General features: G+C 38.3%; 1 protein-coding gene across 2 annotated transcripts in view; it reads right to left on the bottom strand.

Moving 5' to 3' along the window:
* Positions 1–4,184: 4,184 nt before the first annotated feature.
* Positions 4,185–19,189, bottom strand: part of CFAP69 (cilia and flagella associated protein 69) — a 79,959-nt gene continuing 64,954 nt past the window's right edge. Inside the window, exons 18-23 of one of the 2 annotated variants that reach the window (XM_003252387.2) lie at positions 11,158–11,295; positions 10,401–10,477; positions 8,123–8,320; positions 7,374–7,460; positions 5,875–5,979; positions 4,185–5,178 (exon numbers count right to left, since the gene is read on the bottom strand). In XM_003252387.2, the coding sequence (XP_003252435.1) occupies positions 5,008–5,178; positions 5,875–5,979; positions 7,374–7,460; positions 8,123–8,320; positions 10,401–10,477; positions 11,158–11,295 (776 nt within the window). In that variant the 3' untranslated portion in view covers positions 4,185–5,007. The remainder of the gene's footprint in view (positions 5,179–5,874; positions 5,980–7,373; positions 7,461–8,122; positions 8,321–10,400; positions 10,478–11,157; positions 11,296–19,189) is intronic. The other variant, XM_030822050.1, reaches the window with a different exon arrangement.

The following is a 19,189-nucleotide window of genomic DNA, read 5'->3' as shown; positions in this document are numbered from 1 at the left end:
CTGAATAGACCAATAACAGGTTCTGAAATTGTGGCAACAATCAATAGCTTACCAACCAAAAAGAGTCCAGGACCTGATAGATTCACAGCTGAATTCTACCAGAGGTTCAAGGAGGAACTGGTACCATTCCTTCTGAAACTATTCCAATCAATAGAAAAAGAGGGAATCCTCCCTAACACATTTTACGAAGCCAGCATCGTCCTGATACCAAAGCCTGGCAGAGACATAACCAAAAAAGAGAATTTCAGACCAATATCCTTGATGAACATTGATGCAAAAATCCTCAATAAAATACTGGCAAACCGAATCCAGCAGCACATCAAAAAGCTTATCCACCATGATCAAGTGGGCTTCATCCCTGGGATGCAAGGCTGGTTCAACATACACAAATCAATAAATGTAATCCAGCATATAAACAGAACCAAAGACAAAAACCACATGATTATCTCAATAGATGCAGAAAAGGCCTTTGACAAATCAACAACCCCTCATGCTAAAAACTCTCAATAAATTAGGTATCGATGGGACGTATCTCAAAATAATAAGAGCTATCTACGACAAACCCACAGCCAATATCATACTGAATGGGCAAAAACTGGAAGCATTCCCTCTGAAAACTGGCACAAGACAGGGATGCCCTCTCTCACCGCTCCTATTCAACATAGTGCTGGAAGTTCTGGCCAGAGCAATCAGGCAGGAGAAGGAAATAAAGGTATTCAATTAGGAAAAGAGGAAGTCAAATTGTCCCTGTTTGCAGATGACATGATTGTATATCTAGAAAACCCCATTGTCTCAGCCCAAAACCTCCTTAAGCTGATTAGCAACTTCAGCAAAGTCTCAGGATACAAAATTAATGTACAAAAATCACAAGCATTCTTGTACACCAATAATAGACAAACAGAGAGCCAAATCATGAGTGAACTCCCATTCACAATTGCTTCAAAGAGAATAAAATACCTAGGAATCCAACTTACAAGGGATGTGAAGGACCTCTTCAAGGAGAACTACAAACCACTGCTCAATGAAATAAAAGAGGATACAAACAAATGGAGAACATTCCATGCTCATGGGTTGGAAGAATCAATATCGTGAAAATGGCCATACTGCCCAAGGTAATTTATAGATTCAATGCCATCCCCATCAAGCTACCAATGACTTTCTTCACAGAATTGGAAAAAAACTACTTTAAAGTTCATATGGAACCAAAAAAGAGCCCGCATCGCCAAGTCAATCCTAAGCCAAAAGAACAAAGCTGGAGGCATCACGCTACCTGACTTTAAACTATACTACAAGGCTACAGTAACCAAAACAGCATGGTACTGGTACCACAACAGAGACATAGATCAATGGAACAGAACAGAGCCCTCAGAAATGATGCCACATATCTACAACTATCTGATCTTTGACAAACCTGACAAAAACAAGAAATGGGGAAAGGATTCCCTATTTAATAAATGGTGCTGGGAAAACTGGCTAGCCATATGTAGAAAGCTGCAACTGGATCCCTTCCTTACACCTTATACAAAAATTAATTCAAGATGGATTAAAGACTTATATGTTAGACCTAAAACCATTAAAACCCTAGAAGAAAACCTAGGCAATACCATTCAGGACATAGACATGGGCAAGGACTTCATTTCTAAAACACCAAACGCAATGGCAACAAAAGGCAAAATGGACAAATGGGATCTCATTAAACTAAAGAGCTTCTGCACAGCAAAAGAAACTACCATCAGAGTGAAAAGGCAACCTACAGAATGGGAGAAAATTTTTGCAACCTACTCATCTGACAAAGGGCTAATATCCAGAATCTACAATGATCTCAAACAAATTTACAAGAAAAAAACAAACAACCCCATCAAAAAGTGGGCGAAGGATATGAACAGACACTTCTCAAAAGAAGACATTTATGCGGCCAAAAAAGACATGAAGAAATGCTCATCATCACTGGCCATCAGAGAAATGCAAATCAAAACCACAGTGAGATACCATCTCACACCAGTTAGAATGGCCATCATTAAAAAATCAGGAAACAACAGATGCTGGAGAGGATGTGGAGAAATAGGAACACTTTTACACTGTTGGTGGGACTGTAAACTAGTTCAACCATTGTGGAAGTCAGTGTGGCGATTCCTCAGGGATCTCGAACTAGAAATACCATTTGACCCAGCCATCCCATTACTGGGTATATACCCAAAGGACTATAAATCATGCTGCTATAAAGACACATGCACACGTATGTTTATTGCGGCACTATTCACAATAGCAAAGACTTGGAACCAACCCAAATGTCCATAAATGATAGACTGGATTAAGAAAATGTGGCACATATACACCATGGAATACTATGCAGCCATAAAAAATGATGAGTTCATGTCCTTTGTAGGGACATGGATGAAACTGGAAAACATCATTCTCAGTAAACTATCGCAAGGACAAAAAACCAAACACCGCATGTTCTCACTCATAGGTGGGAATTGAACAATGAGAACTCATGGACACAGGAAGGGGAACATCACACTCCGGGTACTGTTGTGGGGTGGGGGGAGGGGGGAGGGACAGCATTAGGAGATACACCTAATGCTAAATGACGAGTTAATGGGTGCAGGAAATCAACATGGCACATGGATACATATGTAACAAACCTGCACATTGTGCACATGTACCCTAAAACCCTAAAGTATAATAAAAAAATAATAAAAAAAATAAATAAATAGCTGCTACATAATAATCTGCCCTGTTTTACCTTTCTTCTTGATGATGGGCAAAATACATGGAAGAAGAAAGGTTCACAGACATCACAAATTATCTAGATTACAGTCCTAATCAATCTGAGACATTTAGTTGTACTACATACAAAAATGATACTCAAGCAAGTAATACTATTTCCACACCTTGGTTATATTCATGTAGTAGTATTTATGCCTCACCATTTTGGAGAAAATCTATCATGTTATGAAGTAAATACATTTAAACTAACATGTTGTCTGTGTTGAGCATTACTTGTATAGTGTTTTGTTGGCTGAATCTTCCCTTTGAGCTCAGTACTTTGCTGCATTTGCAGAGCTCAAGGGAAAGACGGCCAGTAGCTGAGGCCACCATCACATTATCTAATAATTTATTTCCTGAGATACTGAGTACAATAATTAATGAGATATGGTCTCTACCTTGTTCTTAGAGAGCTTATAGTCTACAAAATGGAGCAAAGATTCATTGTTCGTAGCCATGGACACTTCACATCAATTCTGGGTATACTGAAGTGTACCTAAGATGTATCTGGTATTTTTTGTATGAGCATCTCATTGTTGTATGCTCCTACCCATGCTTAGGGTTTCTTGTGAAGGAAAGAAACAAATTATGCCTTCTAGTATCTTCTTGAGGGTGGTAGACTAGAGAAAGGGATTCAGGAGAGAACAAAGCTCACTGATAAGCTGATGCATGTTATCTACTATGGGGCACAAGAGGATGGGCATCTGGGTCAGGGTGAGAAGCCATCAATCAAAGGTGAACTGGCAACTCGTTCTAATTAGAACAATGACAATAGCTGCAACCTCTATCCCTCAATGAAGATGTTACTGTCTTCACAGACAGGATAATGGAAAATCCCTAGAGGAATGTGAGTTGGGGGAAGAGGAGAAGGAGGAAAGAAGAAGGAGGAAAATGTGGGTCCACTGAGGTGATAGAGCCTGCTCTTATCTAATAATGAAAGAACCTATCTGATTTCCCAACCCTGTATTCAATGGCATCATGTTGGTAGCTTGAAATTGGTAATAGTGGCAGTATTTATACCATGTGAATTGGTGAGAACATGATGTAAATCAGGGCTTTTCCCTCCTGGAGAGCTAGTTGTTTAAATTTACCAGTACACTGCTGAGTGTGCCCCACGTGCCCAGAATCTAGACTCAAATTCCAGTTTATTTTCCTAAGAAACAGGTCCTTGTCTCTCTGATCCCTGGACATGAACTCATGTCCTTTGTGGCTTCCAGGCTGGAGGAGGAGTGTGAAGGGAATGAAGGCAGGAGAGGAAGACTTTATAATGGCATCCAGGGACACAGATTTGCTCTATGTCCAGCATAAAGGCATTTATCTCCTATACTTTGACAAGATACCTCTACCACCAAACGAGGGAAAACACTTCCCCCATTACACCTTTCTCTTCCCCATTAAAGATGAGAAGTAGCATTAGTTTGCTTTGTATATTTATATATTAAGAGTAAAACCAGCTGTATTTTTCTTTTTCTTTTTTACCATTTAGCTCATGACTAACGTTTGCTTTTATAGCATACATAAAAACATAATTTTATTTTGACCAACATATTTGTTGCAGAGTTATTGTTTATCTTGCTGCCCAATATTCATATATACTTGCTTCTGATAATAGCACCCTGATTCCCCACTCTATCCATATGTTTTGGATGGAGTTGCCCTGCTTCTGGCTCCAGGAATAGGCAGTACTCAGCCATGGCCAAAGTCATGGTGAATGGCTCAGGACTACTGTAGGCATGTGGGCAATCAGGGGTCCTGAGATGCATAGGCAGTTGCAGAAACCACAGAGGCACAGGCATCAACCTAAGAGAATGTAAGCCAGGAGCTGCTAGGGAAGAAGATCCTACTCATATAGTTTTAGTCCTTAGATTCAGCAATGCCTGTAGTCTAAATTCCTCCTAGATTTGATAGATATAGAGCCTGTAAGAAATTTTTTTTCTGACTTAAACTAGTTGGAATAGTTCACATGCAACCAACAGAGTCCTAACTGATGTACTATGTTTTACAATTTCACTTAATAAAATTGGTAGCGTTTCCAAAGAAACTGATGACAACTCTTCTGATATTATATGTTGATGTTTTCCATAAAAATAAATTATATGTCCTTTTATTTTTATAGTATTTTACTAAAATATTTATACTAAAATACTTATTCTAAAATATTGGCTTTACATATGTATAAAGATATATTCAGCTAAACAATTACATGCTGATTTTATTTCAAAAAGTCTCTACAGTATATTACGTAGGAATACTCTTCTTTGGTGCATCCACAATTTTAACTGCTTTCACCCTCTGCAAGGCTCCTCCTCGAATGGGCAGTTTTTTAAGAGCAATATCTGTATCAGCCAGAGGTCCTCCTACTAATCGGGCAGGAGTGCTTTCCACTGTTACTACCCCACCAGAGGGCACCTAAAAAAGGCAAAAGGTAAATATCTAAAAGTCCATTTACACAATTTTCAACAAGAGAAAAACTCATTCATCCTTCAGCTTACTTTTGAAAAGACACAAATGTAATGAGTAACTAGGAGGCAGTTATGGTATAATAGAAAGATAAGGGCATCGGAGCCAGGAAAAGTAGGTTTGAATTCTATTTCTATTGCTTATCAGCTTTGTAACTGGGGGCAAATTAAGTCTAGCAGAGGATACCAGGAACACTTGGGATCTACTTGCCAGGAAAAGGAAGCACTGCGTCTTTTCTGTTAAAGAGATATAAGGACAGTTATAAGCTGACTAGTGTTTATAGCAGTTTCTTAGAAATCCTGGAGGGCTGGGCCTACTCTAAACCAGAACTGGGCAAAAGTGGATATACCTTGGAGATAAATATGCCTTAATGATATGAAATTTGAACAGCAAAAAGAAAAAATGTGAGATGAAAATTCCATAGACATAATATCTTGGGGGCCTAAGTTTTTTTTTATTAATTTTTTTAACTTCTAATTTGTAAATGTTAAATTTTTTTGAACAGTTTTATTGAGATATAATTCAATACCACATAATCCATCCATTTAAAGTGTAAAATTCAATGGTTTTCAGTATATTGCACCGTTGTTCAAACACTCTAAATTTAATGTCTATTAAGAAAATGTTATGGAGAAAGAAGCTTACCGTTGTGTTAAGGCCTTTAATATCTGTTTGGTGAAATATTGCATTTTGTGGTCGTTTATGGTATCTGGAGGCTTCTATAGCTTTTTCTTGAAGCCTTTTTGCTTTCTGAGGATTTTTAAATTAGAAAGAAAATATTAATTGTTATTAAATCAGTAATGATGGTACTTACAATGAAAAACATATTTAATTGTGTCTGGCTTATGCTTTGACTGTTTATTAGATAGTGCTGAAATCTGCATTTACTCATTTAGACTAAAAAGACAGTTATTAGTAAGTTAGATACTTTGCACATTGAAGAAGACTCCAGTCACCTAAAAGTCTTCCAGAGATTTCTGGAAGTACTGGTCATATATGACCAAGGAGTCAAGAAGATCCTGAAGAAATCAGGTTCAATTTTTAGCACATAATTTAATAAGCTATTAAATTTATATCAGGTGATGCATGTTGCAAAATATGTTGCATAAATTATCAACTGATTACACTTGTTTTAAGCATTCAGAATAATATAAATTATGTAATTCACTGCAGTTATATTTAAGCTATTTGAAGTTATTTTCAAGGTATTTGCTACACTAAACAAGTGAAATGTGAAGTAATAAACGACCTGCAGGAAAGCAGCTGATTTTCATTAACTAGTGCTAAAAATACAGGCAGTTATGAAGACATTTTATAAGCAGAGTTGGGAAGAACTTGCAGTGAAAAGGGAGATAACTTGGTACCTTGAGTGAGATTGTTCTTAACTTTGGTTTTGCTATCTTAATATGGTTCCACCGTCTTTGTGGACTAACTTAACATTTAGCAATTTTATATCTACAGGAAGTATGGAACATTAGGTAAAGTGTATCCAAAGTATCAGAAATGAAGGAGAGATTTTTTAAAAAGTGTATCCAAGATATTAATGGAAAAGGGTGGGGAAAAGTAATGAAATTCTGGAAATCCATGGTGTTTCTCACATATTTCAAGTGAACGATTAGCACTATACATTTTTTAGATTAGTTTCTAGCTTACAGTTGAAGTAGCTTACCACATTTTTCTACAAAGGGATATTTATCCCCAATTCACATTTAAGTTTTAACATAATGCTTCTTTTGGTGATCACAGAGGGGAAAGCTCTTGGGGGACAGAGTAATACAAAATAGTTGCTCTTTGTGTCCTTTACTTTGCCTCTCACAGAAAAGAAATCAATGAATAAGCAGGTTCAGAATGGAAAGCAGAACACATTTTCCTGCTCATTCCTGGCTATCATCTTCTTCTTTATGTAGGTCAAGAACATCAGCCTTGTTTCTCCCTGATAAACCAAATGAAACTCAAAGCAGCATCTTCTGTAACTGTGAAATGCAGTTTCACTTATCACTCTAAATTGCATATGAGCATCTAATAGTGTTGGTATTATATGGAAAGGTCACTAGGAAAAAATGAATGAATATTTGTTCCTGAAAAAATCTGTCTGTAAGAGTTGGCTATTTGTTGTGGATACTATAATACATTAAAAATCCTACCTTTAACGTTTTAGCATTTGATGTTCTAGCCAAGAAATTTTCCCATGATTTATTAGCCAGCTCTCTTTGCTTGTGTGTGGCCTGTATCTGAAATGAGAAGGATAATTAAGTTTCAGTTTCTTTTTTTTTTTTTTTCTGAGACAGAATCTCACTCTGTCACCCAGGCTGGAGTGCACTGGCATGTCTCAAGTATCTCTCTGCCTTTTAAAAATTTAAGACTGTAGAAATAAAATTATAATGCAAAAAAACAGCATTGAATATAGTAACTCAATGTCAAACTCCATAGTTTCTTTTAAAACTGCACAGAGACACTAAAAATAACTAAGAGAAAACCACAAAATAACTCAAGGCTGAAACACCCACAAGTAAGAAAAATATATCTTATGGATAACTTCATCTGGGTTTATACATTGAAATTATTATCTTGAGCCTTAATGGTATCTGTGGCTTACTTTCTTATTGATATATATATAATAGTTGTACATATTTATGGCATACATGTGATATTTTTATATGTGCACACAATGTGTAATGATCAGGGTAATTGGGATATCCATCCCCTTAAACACTTATCATTGTGTTAGGAGCATTCCAAGTCTTCTGGGTATTTTGAAATGTACAACAAATTGTTGTTACTATAGTTGCCCTACGGTGCTATTGAACAACAGAACTTATTCTATCTAACTGTATTTTTGTGCCCATTAACCAACCTATCTTCATTCTCCCTCCTCACTACCTATGTGGCTTACTTTTGCATATACTTTTTGTTCATTTTGCACATCTTGGCGTGCTTGGCTTTCAATTATCTCACTTTGCAGAGAAGCAACCATCTTTCCAATATTTTCTGATGCTGTTGTAATAGCTTCCAAAGCTTTTTTATCTGTAGTGACTGGTCTTAATTTTTCTAATTTTATTTCTTCATATATTTCATTCCATATTTCTCCAATCTGTTACAACAAAGTTTAACAAAGTTAAATTAACCAAAAATCAATGATGCAATTGTACAATTATACAATTTTTTTATATGGTTAGTCACTCCTGTTAACACTTAAACTTTTCCTAAATTACTTCCTGGTAATAAGTGCATTGGGAATGATTGAGGGTACCAGCTACATTTGAGTACTCAGTAGGAATTTATCAAATGTTTTTCAATGGTATGTTATTCATGGATAAGGCTCTCCTATGCCTAGTTCACTGCCATCATCACCATCATCACTGCCCTCTAGTTTATAGTTACCTTGATTTCACAGCTGCAGAAACTGCTGATTTATTCTCATCTTTTTGAACTACCGTTACATTCCTCCCTAAAGCCCTGTATTGAAGGCTAGGTCAAGATGAACTTTTAGGAGAATGAACATGGGGATTACTAGGACCCTGGAACCCAGCCACCCTGAGAAAGGGGCCCTGCCCCTCACCTTCTAGCTAAGGCAAATTATAATGGAATCTCAAGCTTTTAACTCCATGGTTCCATCATGCCAGTGGCTCCATCTCATATTCTAGGCTGTCTAGAAGTTAATGTTCTTGAATGTATTTAGAATTAGAGAAAAAAGAGCAGAGTTGTGCAGCAGAAGTGTGCCGGACCGATAAAATTAAAGAAAAAAATTATATATCTATGATAAGGAAAAAACTCATCTTTGGGCTGAATGGAGTGGGTGGATCACTTGAGCCTAGGAGTTTGAGGGCAGCCTGAGAAACACAGTGAGACCTTGTCTCTACCCCGCCCCACCTGCCCCCCCCAAAAAAAGGCTGGGTATGGGGGTACACACTTGTAGTCCCAGCTACTTGGGAAGATGAGGCTGGAGGATCAAATGAGCCTGGGAGGTTGAGCCTGCAGTGAGTTGTGATCATGCAACTGCACTTTAGGCTAGGTGACAGAGTGAGACTCTGCCTCAAAAAAAAAAAAAAAAAAAAAGAAGGAAAGAAAGAAAGAAAGAAAATAGAGGTTTACTCATTTACAACATTCAAATATACAGTACTAATATTAGTAGAAGGAGAATGTTAACTTAAAAAGACTTTCTTGAGACTTCAAAAGTACTGACAAAAATATAACTAGCAAGGTAAGTAACCTACTATCTTTTAATCAAGATTGGATCATAATATAATGATAAAATAATACTTTAATAAGTATTAATAATTTATTTTAATAAGTAATAACTTATTTAATTCCAACTCCAAAGAGAAGAAACTGTATGGCCAGGCTGGTCTCGAACCCCAGACCTTGGGTGATCTACCCACCTCGGCCTCCCAAGGTGCTGAGATTGCAGGCATGAGAATACAAAAATTAAAATACAAAAATTTGCTGGGTGTGGTGGCGGGTGCCTGTCATCCCAGCTACTTGGGAGGCTGAGGCAGGAGAGTCACTTGAACCTGGGAGGCAGAGGTTGCACTGAGCCAAGATCATGCCATTGTACTGCAGCCTGGGTGATGAGCAAAATCTCCAACTCAAAAAAAAATTTTTTTTTTTGTGCTAGGCTTCTGAATAGTTTTATATCAGTTTTTTTTTTTTTGAGACGGCGTCTCGCTCTGTTGCCCAGGCCGGAGTGCAGTGGTGCAATCTCGGCTCACTGCAAGCTCCACCTTCCAGGTTCACGTCATTCTCCTGCCTCAGCCTCCCGAGTAGCTGGGACTAGAGGTGCCCGTCACCACATCCAGCTAATTTTTGTATTTTTAGTAGAGATGGGGTTTCACCATGTTAGCCAGGATGGTTTTGATCTCCTGATCTTGTTATCCGCCTGCCTTGGCCTCCCAGAGTGCTGGGATTACAGGCGTGAGCCACCGTGCCTGGCTTACATCAGTTTTGTACATCTTCTTTCATGAACTAAGTTGGATGAAATCTTATCCCATGAAAAACACCCAATCATGGGATGGGTGTATGGTGTGTTTCTTCAACAGCATCAGATGCAAAACGAAAAATAAAAACTATACAGTATGTAGATGATTGCTTACAACCATGAATAGATCTTTTATTTTCCAGTTAATTTTTTGCTATCTAGATTTTAATAATCAGGTTATTAAAAAGATACTTACTTTAAAATCAAGATATCTATGTATGATACAAAGGGTGACAAAATCTTCAGCAGATAGGCCAGGTAAATTTTCAAAATCTAAAATAAAGTTTATAAAGACAGAATTACTTTAGCAGAGCAAGTGATTCTAAGAAATTATCTATCTATCTATCTATCTATCTATCTATCTATCTATCTATCATCTATCTATCTATCTATCATCTATCTATCTATCTATCTATCTTAAAACACATGCTAAGTTACTTTTGACTTCATCTTGATTTATGAAAAAGTTAATTCTGTGAGTAGCTTGTGAGTAGCCTTCCTTCTATAACACATTTCTGCCAGGTCATCCAATATATAGGAATCATTTCTTTCTGTGTTGTAGTCAGACAGTAATATCTTACTTCAGAAGCTGAAGAGTGTTTGATAAGCTTTTTCCTTAATAGAAAGCAAAGACTTAAAAAAAAAAAAAAACTCAAGTGACTCAGAATGTCAGTATTTTAAGCTTAATCATCTAAACTAACTGTCCTTAAACCTATCTGCACTACTGGAATTGCCTGGGGAGCTTTAAAAAATACTAGTGCCTGGATCCCACACACAGAGATTCTGATTTAATTGGTGAGGGGTGCAGTTTGGGAATTGGGGTAACAATGGAAAATGAATTTCTCTGTATAAAGAGACTTTTGTTCATTATATTTGAAAAACTGACTCCAAAGTAAAATCAGTATGTATACTTAGCAAAACAGACTCTTGCAAATTTGAAGAGAACTTCTTACCTAGTTTGCCCAATATAGCATAAATTTTTGCTCTAATATTCTCAGAAACATCCATAACCGCAATAGATGGGCAGTTAGCAGGCAGTGGGATGATTTTTTGCTCTTCTTGAAAGCTAGTAAATAGAGGTTTTTTTGTATCTAATCATTGGATAGCATGAAAATAGAAAAGGGACAGATAAAAACCATAGTAAACAAATACTTAACTTTGAGATTTTAGTCTAGATAACATAAAATATATAAAAATATTGTAGCAAAAAAATAGTGCCTATTACATGGTTACACTTTTGAAATAATAATTAAGCAGCTATTTCTTCCCCACTCTGTGGCAAAATTTAGAGCCTTCATTTTTATTGTTTATGTAAAATATTAAAATTTCACAAAATTACTTTTTAAAAGTAAAACTTCTATGTAAATAATTTTAAAAATTTTGAAATCCAGAACTTGAGTAATGTCAGTTTAATAGTGATGTAACCTTGTTTACTTTTGGTTTCTATATATTACGCTATAAATATAAAAACTATTTTATGATGCTATAGGTCAAAACTCAGAAACGATAAAAATGGATTAAAGATACAAGTCATCAGAAGGGGAAGTATTTACATTTAAAAATAAACAATACTTAAGGAAACATATCTAAAAATAATAAGAACCATCTATGACAAACCCACAGCCAGCATTATACGGAATGGAGAAAAGCTGGAAGCATTCCCTTTGTAAAATGGCACAAGACAAGCATGCGCTCTTTCACCACATGGTATTGGAAATCTTGGCCAGAGCAATAAAGCAAGAGAAAGAAAAAAAAAAAAAGCATCCAAACAGGAAGAGAGGAAGTCAAACTATCCCTGTTTGCAGATGACATGAGTCTGTATCTAGAAAACTCCATAGTCTCAGGCCAAAAGCTCCTTTAGCTGATAAACAACTTTAGCAAAGTTGTGGGACATGAAATCAATGTACAAAAGTCACTAGCATTCCTACACACCAACAGCCAAGCCAACAGCCAAGTCAGCAACACAATCCCATTCACAATTTTCATAAAAAGAATAAAATACCTAGGAACACAGCTAACCAGGGAACTGAAAGATCTCTATGACGAGAATTACAAAATACTGCTTAAAGCAATCAGAGATGACACAAACAAATAGAGAAACATCCCATGCTCAAGGATAGGAAGAATCAATATCATTAAAATGGTTATACTGCCCAAAGCAATTTACAGATTCAATACTATTTCTATAAAACTATCAACAACAATCTTCACATAACTAGAGAAAACTATTTAAAAAATCATATGGAACCAGAAAGAGCCCCAATAGCCAAGGAAATCCTAAACAAAAAGAGCAGCACTAGAGGCATCACGTTACCTAAGTTCAAACTAAACTACAAGACCACAGTAACCAAACAGCATAGTACTGGTAAAAAAACAGACACAGTTCAATGGAACAGAATAGAGAGCCCAGAAATAAGGCTACATACCTACAACTACTTGATCTTCAACAAAGCTGACAGAAACAAGCAATGGGGAAATAACTCCCTATTTAATAAATGGTGCTGGGATAACTGGCCAGCCATATGCAGAAAATTGAAACTGGACCTCTTCCTTATACCATACAGAAAAATCAACTCAAGTTGTATTAAAGACTTAAATGTAAAACCCAAAACTATAAGAACCCTGGAAGACAACCTAGGCAATACCAACCTGGACGTAGGAATGCGCAAAGATTTCATGACAAAGATGCCAAAAGGAATCACAACACAAGCAAAAATTGACAAATGGGATCTAATTAAACTTAATAACTTCTGCACAGTAAAAGAAACTATCAACAGGATGAAAAGCCAACCAACAGAATGGGAGAAAATTTTTGCAAACTATGCATCTGACAGAGGTCTAATATCCAGCATCTATAAGGAACTTAAACAAATTTATAAGAAAAAACACAACCCCATTCAAAAGTGGGCAAAGGACATGAACAGACACTTTTCAAAAGAAGTCATACATGCAGCCAACAAGCATATGAAAAAACCTCAATATCACTGATTATTAGAAAAATGCGGGGGGTGGAGCCAAGATGGCCGAATAGGAACAGCTCTGGTCTACAGCTCCCAGCGTGAGCGACACAGAAGACTGGTGATTTCTGCAATTCCGTTTGAGGTACTGGGTTCATCTCACTAGGGAGTGCCAAACAGTGGCTGCAGGACAGTCAGTGCAGCACACTGTGTGCCAGCTGAAGCAGGGTGAGGCATTGCCTCACTCGGGAAGCGCAAGGGGTCAGGGAGTTCCCTTTCCTAGTCAAAGAAAGGGGTAACAGACGGCACCTGGAAAAGTGGGTCAGCCCCACCCTAATACTGCGCTTTTCCAATGGGCCTGGAAAACGGCACACCAGGAGATTGTGTCCCGCACCTGGCTCGGAGGGTCCTATGCCCATGGAATCTCGCTGATTGCTAGCACAGCAGTCTGAGATCAAACTGCAAGGCGGCAGCGAGGCTTGGGGTGGGGCGCCCGCCATTGCCCAGGCTTGCTTAGGTAAACAAAGCAGCCAGGAAGCTCGAACTGGGTGGAGCCCACCACAACTCAAGGAGGCCTGCCGGCCTGCCTCTGTAGGCTCCACCTCTGGGGGCAGGGCAAAGACAAACAAAAATTCAGCAGGAACCTCTGCAGACTTAAAAGTCCCTGTCTGACAGCTTTGAAGAGAGTAGTGGGTCTCCCAGCACACAGCTGGAGATCTACGGACAGACTGCCTCCTAAAGTGGGTCCCTGACCCCCAAGCAGCCTAACTGGGAGGCACGCCCCAGTAGGGACAGACTGACACCTCACTCGGCCAGGTAGTCCTCTGAGACAAAACTTCCAGAGGAACTATCAGACAGCTGAATTTGTGGTCTCACGAAAATCCACTGCTCTGCAGCCACTGCTGCTGACACTCAGCCAAACAGGGTCTGGAGTGGGCCTCTAGCAAACTCCAACAGACCTGCAGCTGAGGGTCCTGTCTGGTAGAAGGAAAACTAACAAACAGAAAGGACATCCACACCAAAAACCCATCTGTACATCACCATCATCAAAGACCAAAAGTAGATAAAACCACAAAGATGGGGAAAAAACGGAGCAGAAAAACTGGAAACTCTAAAAAGCAGAGCACCTCTCCTCCTCCAAATGAATGCAGTTCCTCACCAGCAACGGAACAAAGCTGGATGGAGAATGACTTTGACGAGTTGAGAAAAGACGACTTCAGACGATCAAACTACTCCAAGCTACGGGAGGAAATTCAAAACAATAGCAAAGAAGTTAAAAACTTTGAAAAAAAATTAGACGAATGGATAACTAGAATAACCAATGGAGAGAAGGGCTTAAAGGAGCTGATGGAGCTGAAAGCCAAGTTTCGAGAACTATGCGAAGATTGCAGAAGCCTCGGGAGCCGATGCGATCAACTGGAAGAAAGGGTATCAGCGATGGAAGATGAAATGAATCAAATGAAGTGAGAAGGGAAGTTTAGAGAAAAAAGAATAAAAAGAAACAAACAAAGCCTCCAAGAAATTTGGGACTATGTGAAAAGACCAAACCTACGTCTGATTGGTGTACCTGAAAATGACGGGGAGAATGGAATCAAGTTGGAAAACACTCTGCAAGATATTATCCAGGAGAACTTCCCCAATCTAGCAAGGCAGGCCAACATTCAGATTCAGGAAATACAGAGAATGAATACAAAGATACTCTTCAAAAAGAGCAACTCCAAGACACTTAATTGTCAGATTCACCAAAGTTGAAATGAAGGAAAAAATGTTAAGGGCGGCCAGAGAGAAAGGTTGGGTTACCCACAAAGGGAAGCCCATCACACTAACAGCTGATCTCTCAGCAGAAACTCTACAAGCCAGAAGAGAGTGGGGGCCGATATTCAACATTCTTAAAGAAAAGAATTTTCAACCCAGAATTTCATATCCAGCCAAACTAAGCTTCATAAGTGAAGGAGAAATAAAATACTTTACAGACAAGCAAATGCTGAGTGATTTTGTCACCACCAGGCCTGCCCTAAAAGAGCTCCTGAAGGAAGCACTAAATATGGAAAGGAACAATCGCTACCAGCCACTGCAAAAACATGCCAAATTGTAAATACCATCCAGGCTAGGAAGAAACTGCATCAACTAACGAGCAAAATAACCAACTAACATCAAAATGAAAGGATCAAATTCACACATAACAATATTAACCTTAAATGTAAATGGGCTAAATGCTTCAATAAAAAGACACAGACTGGCAAACTGGATAAGGAGTCAAGACCCATCAGTGTGCTGTATTCAGGAAACCCATCTCACATGCAGAGACACACATAGACTCAAAATAAAGGGATGGAGGAAGATCTATCAAGCAACTGGAAAACAAAAAAAGGCAGGGGTTGCAATCCTAGTCTCTGATAAAATAGACTTTAAACCACCAAAGATCAAAAGAGACAAAGAAGGCCATTACATAATGGTAAAGGGATCAATTCAACAAGAAGAGCTAACTATCCTAAATATATTTGCACCCAACACAGGAGCACCTAGATTCATAAAGCAAGTCCTGAGTGACCTACAAAGGGACTTAAACTCCCACACAATAATAATGGGAGATTTTAACACCCCACTGTCAACATTACACAGATCAACGAGACAGGAAGTTAACAAGGGTATCTAGGAATTGAACTCAGCTCTGCACAAAGTGGACCTAATAGACATCTATAGAACTCTCCACCCCAAATCAACACAATATACATTTTTTTCAGCACCACACCACACCTATTCCAAAATTGACCACATAGTTGGAAGTAAAGCTCTCCTCAGCAAATGGAAAAGAACAGAAATTATAACAAACTGTCTCTCAGACCACAGTGCAATCAAACTAGAACTCAGGATTAAGAAAGTCACTCCAAACCACTCAACTACATGGAAACTGAACAACCTGCTCCTGAATGACTCCTGGGTACATAACTAAATGAAGGCAGAAATAAAGATGTTCTTTGAAACCAACGAGAACAAAGACACAACATACCAGAATCTCTGGGACACATTCAAAGCAGTGTGTAGAGGGAAATTTATAGCACTAAATGCCCACAAGAGAAAGCAGGAAAGATCCAAAATTGACACCCTAACATCACAATTAAAAGAACTAGAAAAGCAAGAGCAAACACATTCAAAAGCTAGCAGAAGGCTAGAAATAACTAAAATCAGAGCAGAACTGAAGGAAATAGAGACACAAAAAACCCTTCAAAAAATTAATGAATCCAGGAGCTGGTTTTTTGAAAAGATCAACAAAATTGATAGACTGCTAGCAAGACTAATAAAGAAGAAAAGAGAGAAGAATCAAATAGATGCAATAAAAAATGGTAAAAGGGATATCACCACCGATCCCACAGAAATACAATCTACCATCAGAGAATACTACAAACACCTCTATGCAAATAAACTAGAAAATCTAGAAGAAATGGATAAATTCCTCGACAAATACACCCTCCCAAGACTGAACCATGAAGAAGTTGAATCTCTGAATAGACCAATAACAGGCTCTGAAATTGTGGCAATAATCAATAGCTTACCAACCAAAAAGAGTCCAGGACCTGATAGATTCACAGCCGAATTCTACCAGAGGTACAAGGAGGAACTGGTACCATTCCTTCTGAAACTATTCCAATTGATAGAAAAAGAGGGAATCCTCCCTAACACATTTTATGAGGCCAGCATCATCCTGATACCAAAGCCTGGCAGAGACACAACCAAAAAAGAGAATTTCAGACCATTATCCTTGATGAACATTGATGCAAAAATCCTCAATAAAATACTGGCAAACTGAATCCAGCAGCACATCAAAAAGCTTATCCACCATGATCGAGTGGGCTTCATCCCTGGGATGCAAGGCTGGTTTAACATACACAAATCAATAAATGTAATCCAGCATATAAACAGAACCAAAGACAAAAACCACATGATTATCTCAAAAGATGCAGAAAAGGCCTTTGACAAAATTCAACAACCCTTCATGCTAAAAACTCTCAATAAATTAGGTATTGATGGGACGTATCTGAAAATAATAAGAGCTATCTATGACAAACCCACAGCCAATATCATACTGAATGGGCAAAAACTGGAAGCATTCCCTTTGAAAATGGGCACAAGACAGGGATGCCCTCTCTCACCACTCCTATTCAACACAGTGCTGGAAGTTGTGGCCAGGGCAATCAGGCAGGAGAAGGAAATAAAGGGTATTCAATTAGGAAAAGAGGGAGTCAAACTGTCCCTGTTTGCAGATGACATGATTGTATATCTAGGAAACCCCATTGTATCAGCCCAAAATCTCCTCAAGCTGATAAGCAACTTCAGCAAAGTCTCAGGACACAAAATCAATGTACAAAAATCACAAGCATTCTTGTACACCAATCACAGACAAACAGAGAGCCAAATCATGAGTGAACTCTCATTCACAATTGCTTCAAAGAGAATAAAATACCTAGGAATCCAACTTACAAGGGACGTGAAGGACCTCCTCAAGGAGAACTACAAACCACTGCTCAATGAAATAAAAGAGGATACAAACAAATGGAAGAACATTCCATGCTCATGGGTTGGAAGAATCAGTATCATGAAAATGGCCATACTGCCCAAGGTAATTTATAGATACAATGCCATCCCCATCAAGCTACCAATGACTTTCTTCACAGAATTGGATAAAACTACTTTAAAGTTCATATGGAACCAAAAAAGAGCCCGAATTGCCAAGTCTATCCCAACCCAAAAGAACAAAGCTGGAGGCATCACACTACCTGACTTCAAACTATACTACAAGGCTACAGTAGCCAACACAGCATGGTACTGGTACCAAAACAGAGACATAGATCAATGGAACAGAACAGAGGCCTCAGAAATGATGCCACATATCTACAACTATCTGATCTTTGACAAACCTGACAAAAACAAGCAATGGGGAAAGGATTCCCTGTTTAACAAATGGTGCTGGGAAAACTGGCTAGCCATATGGAGAAAGCTGAAACTGGATCCCTTCCTTACACCTTATACAAAAATTAATTCAAGATGGATTAAAGACTTACATGTTAGACCTAAAACCATAAAAACCCTAGAAGAAAACCTAGGCAATACCATTCAGGACATAGGCATGGGCAAGGACTTCATGTCTAAAACACCAAAAGCAATGGCAACAAAAGCCAAAATTGACGAATGGGATCTAATTAAACTAAAGAGCTTCTGCACAGCAAAAGAAACTACCATCAGAGAGAACAGGCAACCTACAGAATGGGAGAAAATTTTCGCAACCTACTCATCTGACAAAGGGCTAATATCCAGAATCTACAATGAACTCAAACAAATTTACAAGAAAAAAACAAACAACCCCATCAAAAAGTGGGCGAAGGACATGAACAGACACTTCTCAAAAGACATTTATGCAGCCAAAAAACACATGAAAAAATGCTCATCATCAGTAGCCATCAGAAAAATGCAAATCAAAACCACAATGAGATACCATCTCACACCAGTTAGAATGGCCATCATTAAAAAGTCAGGAAACAATAGGTGCTGGAGAGGATGTGGAGAAATAGGAACACTTTTACACTGTTGGTGGGACTGTAAACTAGTTCAACCATTGTGGAAGTCAGTGTGGCCATTCCTCAGGGATCTAGAACTAGAAATACCATTTGACCCAGCCATCCCATTACTGGGTATATATCCAAAGGACTATAAATCATGCTGCTATAAAGACACAGGCACATGTATGTTTATTGCGGCACTATTCACAATAGCAAAGACTTGGAACCAACCCAAATGTCCAACAACGATAGACTGGATTAAGAAAATGTGGCACATATACACCATGGAATACTATGCAGCCATAAAAAATGATGAGTTCATGTCCTTTGTAGGGACATGGATGAAACTGGAAACCATCAGTCTCAGTAAACTATCGCAAGGACAAAAAACCAAACACCGCATGTTCTCACTCGTAGGTGGGAATTGAACAATGAGAACACATGGACACAGGAAGGGGAACATCACACTCCGG

The sequence above is a fragment of the Nomascus leucogenys genome, chromosome 11 (assembly GCF_006542625.1).
Source record: "Nomascus leucogenys isolate Asia chromosome 11, Asia_NLE_v1, whole genome shotgun sequence".
NCBI classification, from domain to species: domain Eukaryota; kingdom Metazoa; phylum Chordata; class Mammalia; order Primates; family Hylobatidae; genus Nomascus; species Nomascus leucogenys.
Note: the sequence above shows the minus strand (reverse complement) of the source record. Positions and strands in the feature narration are given on the sequence as shown.